This window comes from Dromaius novaehollandiae, chromosome W (genome assembly GCF_036370855.1).
Source record: "Dromaius novaehollandiae isolate bDroNov1 chromosome W, bDroNov1.hap1, whole genome shotgun sequence".
Classification (NCBI taxonomy): Eukaryota; Metazoa; Chordata; class Aves; order Casuariiformes; family Dromaiidae; genus Dromaius; species Dromaius novaehollandiae.
This window is the reverse complement of record NC_088130.1, coordinates 52,071,403-52,080,122: the sequence shown is the minus strand read 5'-3', so window position 1 is coordinate 52,080,122 and position 8,720 is coordinate 52,071,403. Positions and strand designations below refer to the sequence as shown.

General features: G+C 46.8%; 1 protein-coding gene across 3 annotated transcripts; it reads left to right on the top strand.

Moving 5' to 3' along the window:
* The first annotated feature begins 843 nt into the window (after positions 1 to 843).
* On the top strand, positions 844 to 8,239 carry LOC112995786 (follistatin). Of its 3 annotated transcripts, XM_064499988.1 has the most exons (7): positions 844 to 941; positions 1,687 to 1,858; positions 3,695 to 3,886; positions 4,319 to 4,537; positions 4,900 to 5,124; positions 6,171 to 6,401; positions 7,127 to 8,239. In XM_064499988.1, the coding sequence occupies exons 2-7, from the start codon at positions 1,777 to 1,779 to the stop codon at positions 7,207 to 7,209; spliced, it is 1,032 nt and encodes a 343-aa protein (XP_064356058.1). In that variant the 5' UTR covers positions 844 to 941; positions 1,687 to 1,776; the 3' UTR covers positions 7,210 to 8,239. The 3 variants fall into 3 exon arrangements, with proteins under 3 accessions (XP_064356058.1, XP_025976770.2, XP_025976768.2); XM_026120985.2 differs by lacking the exon at positions 844 to 941 and having other exon boundaries at positions 1,527 to 1,858; positions 6,883 to 8,239; XM_026120983.2 differs by lacking the exon at positions 844 to 941 and having other exon boundaries at positions 1,530 to 1,858.
* Positions 8,240 to 8,720: the final 481 nt, after the last annotated feature.

Here is an 8,720-nt window from a genome sequence, read left to right as displayed (position 1 = left end):
ACCCTGCATTGAGGCCGCGCCGCAGAGCGAGGAGGGAGAGGCAGGCGGAGGGAAAGAGTGGCACCAATTTGGGAAAAGATTAAGAAGGATGTGGAGTCCCGGAGCTTCTGAAGTGATCAAAATGCCCGGGCGCTGCTCGGGACGATGATCATAATAATAACAAAAAAAAAAAAAATGCAGCGAGGTCAGTCATTTACCAGTCTGCTTCTTAATGCGTGTGACTGCAGGTGGTACAGAGGGACATTGTGATTCATGCCCACTTTCAAAGCAGGACCAGGGCCCGGTCTGAGGCACCCAAACAACTGTCTTCTAATATTAGCACGGCTGTATTTCTGGATCTATTATAGTCTGTCCAGACAGATCCCATTGTAATGGGATCTTTTATTAAAAGATTAGCACTATCTCCTGCAGTTGGTGGAAAAAAATCTGTTATCACTGAGTTATTTGCAGTTGTGGGGAGGGGGCGGGCGGGGGGGGCAGCCGGGGGACGCGGTGGGCGGGGGGGTGCGGGGAGGGCCGGGCCGCGGGCGCGGAGGGTTGCGCGCACCGTGCCCTGACCCGGCGGTGTCCGGGAATTCCTGTCTGCATACTTCGCAGTCTGTTGTGCTTTGGTGGCTCAGAAAAGCGAAAGAATCGAAATTAAAAAGGCAGCTTTTGAATAAACAATACAATTTTCCGTTAAGTAATCGTTTTGTATAAAAGGAAATATCGCCTACTCAGTTTCATTCAGCGGTGCCAAAAAATGTTATAAATGAGAGACCGCCAACTTTTCTAAGGGGAGAATAATGCCAGACTGTGCTTAATAAACTAGTGCCCTAGAAGTTCATTATCGATGTTGCAATCTTTTCTGATTCTGAAAGGAGACCGCCTACGTCGCCCCCATTCCCGTCTCGTCCTCCCGGGCTCCCAGTGAAAAGGCTGTCACTGGGGCAGAGCCCTAGGTATTAAACTTTTATTTGTTTGGGGCTTTTTTTTTGGTTCGGGGTTGGTGTTCGGGGTTGGGTTTTTTGGTGTGGGTTGTTTTTTTTTTTTTCAGACGAGTCCCGCCGAGCGCGATGCGTGTGCGCGCCAGCCGCCGCGCTGCCCTCCGAGGTGCGCGGCGCGGGGTCTCTCCGTAGCCGCGGCGTCGGGTGGCCATGGCGGCGGCCGCGGGCGCGCAGCAGGGCGGGCGGGCGGGCGCCCCTCCGCGCCCCGGCAGCTCCGCCGCCCCGCGCTCCGCACCCCCGCGCACCGCTGCGGACCGGCGGGGGAAAGGGCCCCCTGCGCTGGGACCCCCGCGGCCCCCAGCCGGGCGGCGCGGGCGCGGCCCGCTGCGCGCCTCCCCCGCGCGCGGGCGCGGGCGGCTCCGCGGCGGCCGCGGCCGGGGTTGCGCTGCCTCCCGCTGCTGCGCAGGCGGCTCCGGCGGCCGCGCCGCGCAGGGCTGGCCCGGGGGTGCGCGGGTGCGCGCCTGGGGGTGCGCGCCGGTGCGCCCCTGTGCGCGCCTGTGTGTGCGTGCACCTAGAGCAGATAATTGGAGAGGGTTTCCAGAAGGTGGAAAATGTCACCTGATTCACACTGAACTTTTTAAATCTCCCCACCCCCGAGCAGACACACACACACATTAGGAGACCGCCCACCGCAGACAGCTAAGACCCCCGTATAGATTTAAAGAGAGACTGCATTCAGCGCCTGACGTTCATTCAATAGAGCGATCATCGCCGGCTGGCTGGTGCTCGCTCCCTCCGCCTGCTCCCCGCGACACTGCTCCTGGGTCTCCTCACTCCGGCTGCACGGAGGATGTTACACCGGAGAAGCCACCCGGGCATGCTCTTACTCCTGATGTTTCTGTGCCACTTCATGGACGACCACACAGTGCAGGGTAAGATGAGATTGTTTACTCGCAGATGCGTTTTTCTGAAACCTATTTTCTCCCTTTCGGGCAGCGCTCAGTTTGCTGCGGTGTTTAAACGCCTCTCTCCAAGGTCCAACAGGACAGAAGTTAGCTGTGGGCATGGGGCTGCTCTGTACCGGTGTGCAGAGGTGTCATTCAGGTTCCTTTTCGATCGGATCTTCGCACTGCTGTGCATAGGCACAGAGGACAGATGAGGATGATTCTTAGTATTTATTGTTATTCTGCAGCATGAATGAACAACAGCATCGCGAGGGAACTTTCTTAGTGTCGGATTTCGAATGAGTGCTCAAAGTTTGTTGGTAATTTAGCTGAGATTTTTATCTCGCCTGCCTGACGGAAGGAGAGGTGGTGATGGGGAGCCCCACAATTACAGCTGACATTTTCAGAAACCAGTAGTGGTCATTTTCCGGACATTCCTTTAATATTGGGATTTTCTCCCCCCCCCCCCCTTTTTGATGAATAATGCTACTATGTTGTAAATTCTTCTGCGCTGAAGAGTATGGCTAAGTAAGTTTTTTTCCATGCGAACAAAACAAACCCGAACCTGATATTGACAACTCTTAAGAGCCCTCTTTCGACACAAGGGAATATTGATTTTTAGTTTTGGGATTTTTTTCCCTTTTATTGACCGTGTTCCAGCCATAACCTGGATCTCTTACCATTGCTTATCATTGGTTTTTTCTTTCTTTTTTTTTTCTTTTTTTTTCTCCACTGAGCAGAGCATAAGTTAATGTAACGCAGGCAACTGTAAAACACAAAACTTTCTTTTTAAAGGGCGTTGTTTATTCAATGATTTGGGGAGGGGGGAATGTTCCCCCGCACCCAGCGACATCTCGGATGGCCAATCCTGACCCCTCACTGCGGTAAATTCCCATCGGAGTAAGGAGGCAGGATCGAGCCCTCGCTGGATTAGCACCAGAATCAATTGGTATTGAGTTGCTGGAGAAGTCACATTGGTTATTCACGGGAGACTCATCCCAACCAAAACTCTACTCTCCAGCTAAAAAAGGGGGAGTTGCTTGGACTAATGTTCTTGGCTTGACTCCACAAATAACAGGGATACTATTAAAAAAAAAAAAAGAAAGGAAAAAAAAAAACCTCTATCCGGTTTAAGGACAGTGTACTTTCCTCTGAATTGCTTGCGGGAGAGACGACACCTATAACTTTTCCAGTCTGATCGGTTTTTAAAACTCTGCAGGGACCCTCCTACTCTATGTGCCACTGTATTTTGCATACTTTGCTCACTTTTTTGGATCTCTGCTAACTTATTTTAGTAAAGGAAAGACATTTGTTAATAGAAGCAGCAAAATGTGGAGATTTCGAAAGACTTCTCTAACAGCAAATGTTCCCAATTCGTGCAGATTGCAAAATGGGCTGGGACTGAAACTCTGTGCGGCACTAAAACAATGCTGCTGTGCAGACGCGGTGAGGAGGAGAGGGCAGGGGGAGGAGGAAGGAATTTGCAAGCGCGATTTTCTTTTTATTCCCTTTTAAATGCACATCCTTTTCAAGCCTCTGTCACGTGCAGGCAGTGTTCCTTCTGCTCTACATATGGAATAAATACCTAAGAAAACTGCCTCGTCCTGTTTTGATCAGTTTGGGGGGGGGCGGGGGGGGTTGGGTTTTTTTTTCAAACTGCACTCCCAAATCGGCCAGTGTAGCTGCGGGTTATGAAATGGGACAAATAAAAGTAAACAGTCTAGTAAAAGTCAATGCAAGGCGCACGTGTTGTGTCTGGGTCACTGGTAACTGACACTGATATGGCTGAGTGTCTCCCCTCGCTCGCCCTCTCCCCCTCCGCAGCTGGGAATTGTTGGCTCCGGCAGGCGAAGAACGGCCGCTGCCAGGTCCTCTACAAAACTGATCTCAGCAAGGAGGAGTGCTGCAAGACGGGTCGCCTGACGACTTCGTGGACAGAAGAAGACGTCAACGACAACACGCTTTTTAAGTGGATGATTTTTAATGGGGGAGCCCCAAACTGCATCCCATGCAAAGGTGAGGAGGGGGCGTGTTTGTGAGCTGCATTTTGCTAAGGATCAGTCCAGCCAGGGACTGGGATGAGGAGGAAGAGGAGAGGGAAAGGAGCTGGGGAGCGGGGGGACAGTGGCCTCCTGCTTCTTTCCTCACTGACGGCTGGAAGTGCATCTTGTACCAGCCCTGGGATCAGCGAGGGGGGAGCCCTTGCTTGTGCAAACCAGGGCTGCGGAGGGGAGTGAACTCCTCCCTCCCCTGCCCTCACAGGGTAGGAGGATTCCCCTCGAGTTTTGTCTCCTGCTTGGGGGGAAAGGTGTTTGCTCTTTATACCCTGGAGTTGCAGTGGCTTTTTTTTTTTTTTTTTTTTTTTTTTTTTTTTTTTTGCAAGCAGTTTTGACAGGAAGTCTGATCTGCACACTCGATACTAAAGCGGTGCCTCTTTCCTTCCATCAGAAACATGTGAGAACGTGGACTGTGGACCTGGGAAGAAATGTAAAATGAACAAGAAGAACAAACCTCGGTGTGTTTGTGCTCCGGATTGCTCTAATATCACTTGGAAGGGCCCCGTGTGTGGCTTAGATGGGAAAACCTACAGGAACGAGTGTGCCCTTCTCAAAGCCAGATGTAAAGAACAGCCCGAACTTGAAGTCCAGTATCAGGGCAAATGCAAAAGTAGGTTTGCAAATCTAATCCGATCTCCCTCAAATGCCAAAGGGTGTGTGTCTGAGTGTAGGGAGGAGGAGCTGACGTACTTCCCCACAGTAACCAGAGCGATGTTCCAAATGCTGGGAGACAATAACCAAACCACGCGCCACAGACAAGGACGTAGCTGGATTGAGAGTTCCCCACAGTCTAGCAGCGCTTGTGTCCTACTAGCTACCCTGAGATGGGAAGGTTTCCTCCAGCGGCCTTTAAATGACAAAAGCTGCTGAAGGCTTTTATCTGACCATTTGTTTCATTATGTCACTCATTCACTCCTCGCTTGGGCTCCGGGATCTCCTATTAATCACTGCGTATTTCCATCTTTATTTCAGAGACCTGTAGGGATGTTTTATGTCCAGGCAGCTCCACATGTGTGGTTGATCAAACTAATAACGCCTACTGTGTGACATGTAATCGAATTTGCCCAGAGCCTACCTCCCCCGAACAGTATCTCTGCGGGAATGACGGCATAACGTACGCTAGTGCCTGCCACCTGAGAAAAGCCACCTGCCTACTGGGCAGATCCATTGGATTAGCCTACGAAGGAAAATGCATCAGTAGGTATCTCGGTTGGAGGGTAAGAGTGGGGAGAGCTTCTTGGCTCAGTTGTTCTGGAATACTGTGTGTGGAATCAGATGGACGTAGATTGTGTCTGGGCGCAGGACACAGACCTCCAGCAGCCTGGGCTTGTGTCCCCTCCAGGAGAAAGGAAAGCTGGGGCAGCTTTGCTCCAGCAAAGGTTGCAGAAGGGGCGAGGGTGTAGAGGGCCTGTTCCTGCTTCTCTTGCTGTCGGTGTGGGTGGGTGCTGACATTAGTGTCCAAGGGAGAAGTACCCACACCATTAAATAGATGATGACATGGTTACAGTGTAATAAGGTCTCGATATTCAGTGGATCTGGATTCCTGGAAACAATTGTCTTCAAGTGGTCTTGGCAGAGCTTGCTTTAACTTAATTGGAAACATCTGATCACTTTTTCCTCTTTAAAAATACTGCAGAGTTTGGAGACAGTTGGTGCATCTCTGTGCATCCTGACATTTTGTATTGTGACTGTGATTTCCAGAAAGGAGTGATAGTGAAGTGTGAGTGTTACAAGGAAGCACCTTCAGGAAAACCTCTGCTCCCCAAAACTGCCGGGGGGATTCTGGGGAATCTCAGGCTGCTTTTAGTTGGCCTAGGTTGAGGTAAATTCACTTTCTAATCTTGTAGATAACTACCGTACATGGTTTAGTTTAAAAATAATTGATTTAGAAATGCCGAGTGTGTTGGTAAATTCTGCACTTAGCACTAAAGTTATGGGGAGCTGAATTTCCACCGATGATCAGACAGAGCAGGGAAGGACGTGTGCAATATGCAAATGCAATTCTGCATTCCCAGGGCCAGACTCTCCTGGCACGGCTCGGTTCCCTCCCCCACAGATAGACAGGCAGCGCTTTCCGAGGAACTGCTTGCTTGAGTAAAACCAGCAGGTATCATCACATCTACCTCATCTGAGCTTTGCCCGTTCACAGTTCTTGGAGGAAAAGGAGTCTGGGATTGTTTGTTGTTGCTTTGCTTCTCTCTTTGTCTTTTCACTTACCTCTAGTATCCTGTGTGTATTTTTAGAAGCAAAATCCTGTGAAGATATTCAGTGCAGTGCTGGGAAGAAATGCTTGTGGGATTTTAAGGTTGGCAGAGGTCGGTGTGCCCTCTGTGATGAGCTATGCCCTGAAAGCAAGTCAGACGAGGCAGTCTGTGCCAGCGATAACACTACTTATCCAAGCGAGTGTGCCATGAAAGAGGCAGCCTGCTCCATGGGCGTGCTTCTAGAAGTAAAGCACTCCGGATCTTGCAACTGTAAGTGAGATTTTTAACTCTGCAGTCATTTAAGGCTTCTGAAGGCAATCCCTAGGTAATAAAGACTTATGCCTTTAAAAGTAAAAAAGGCTTAATTTAGAGATTCAAGATATGGTACATGTGCAATATAAATATGTATATATCATGCACACGCTTTGGTTACCGATAAAGTGCAATAGATCTCCAACAATTGGTTTGCTTCCAGCTTGGGGTTTTGGGGCCATTTTAAGGAAAAGTCATTTTATCAGAAAGGGGTTGCCCTAGGAGCATAATTCTAGCGATTTTTTCCTAATTTGTTTGCTCTCGTGTGCTTCGCTGATTGCTTTATTAACACTCGGATAAACTCTAACTCTGTCCAAAAGAACAAGCTTAATGGTAGCACATGGGCATCTGGTTTAGCACAGTTGCCTCTACTAACTCTGAATGAAGGGCACAAAGCAGTTAAACCTAGAACACAAGAGCGCTTTTTATTTGATTTCAGGAATCTGCCAATAAAACCTGAGCCATTGATTCTTCAGAACTTTCTGCAGTAATGACTTCATAGATTATGTATAAAAAAACCTTATTGCATAACAGCAGATGCCAAAGAGCATCTCACTACAAGTCGCATAAAATGCAACGCTGTATTATGGCTGTTCAGAGGGCTTTGAAAACATGCACTGAGCTGCTTCTGCGCTGTTGTTGTCCTTATTTAAACAACAGCTCCCCTGTATTCCCCCATCTAGCCATTAATGAAGACCCAGAGGAAGAAGAGGAAGATGAAGACCAGGACTACAGCTTTCCTATATCTTCCATTCTAGAGTGGTAAAACCTCCATCACTATTGGAACAGCCATTGGGCACGAAATCAATGTCCATACTGTAAATAAGTGTATGCTTATTTATTTTGGGGAGAAAAAAAGTATACATATAGTTGAGTCTCGTAGACATTTATTTATACTGTGTCATGTTTTATAATTTATACATAAAATGTCTGGTTGACTGTACACCTTGTTTTTTGAAGAAATTTATTCGTTACGGGAAGAGCAGTGTTATTTATTGTGAGGTCTCTTGCTTGTAAAGTAAAGCTTTTCTTTTTTCTTGTAAACTATAAAAGTCCATTCCTTAGAGCTTACCCACATGATCTCATCTCTTTGTTTCACTGATGTTAACTCTTTTCCACTTTAACAAACTTGCATGTCGGTTTCTGTTATGTTTATTTATTGGATTTTCTTCTTGCCGGTTCTGTACATAAAAGATCCCTCGGGTTTTTGTTTACAAGGAATCTTGACTGACCAAAAGGCGTTGTAACTCACTTAAATATACTTCCAGGGTGCAGTGAGGCGATCTTTAAGGAAACTTCTTCCACTTCACTTTTCTCTACTGCTGATCACATCATGTACTGAAGTGATCTCAATGTGCTGAGCATATATACTGTACTATAAGAATTCCGGACCCAAAGAAATCGGATTATGAAGGCTGTTAATAGCTACATGGCTAACTGTAATAAGAATAAAGTTTTTATTTTATTTTTATTGGTTTTTTTGTAACACGCATAAATGTTTTATCAGGTGTTTCCTTTAAGATGGTCTTGCAGTACCACTTTCAAAGTTGTGTTTTCCCAATCAGTGTGTCACTAAAAGTTATATCAAAGCTTTATCAGTTCAAGTTTCTTGCTTTTCATAATACTTTTTTTCTGAGGCAATTTTATATTTTCAAACATGGCGAGTTAAATATAAATTCATTTAAATATATAGTTTTGTACTTTTCTACCATGTAAATGTGCAATGTATATAAAAGTTATAATGTGTATTTGTAAATAAATGATGAGTGAAAAAATAAAAAATGGAATTTTCCCTAGATGCAGTCCTCTGTCTTTGCTTTTGAAGGATTCTGGTCCTCTGGTGCAGAGAAGAGCTATTGCTGGTCAGGGGAAAGAAGGCTTGTGTGTGACATGGAAGTGAAACACATTGGTTATGGCCAAAGCTTTCAGCTGAAATTGATTCAAGAAACCCTTCTTTTCAGACAGGATCAGTGTCTTCAGGTTTTGGTATTATATAATTTTAAACCCAGGTAAACCGATCAATGAGATGAGAAACAGCATTTCTGTCTCCCTCTCCCTCCTCTAGGTAAAAAGTTTGTCATTTCTTGGACACCCTACATTTGCATACTTCTAGGAGGTTTTGAATATGTATTTGAATTTTTGCTAAGCTTCACATTCATGTTACTGCAGTATTCTGTTGAAACTGTATCATCATTTTAGATGACCAATGGAAAAACACAAAAGATGGCCTAGTTGCCCAAATGCTAGCTCTGCAACCATTACCACAGAAGACAAGAA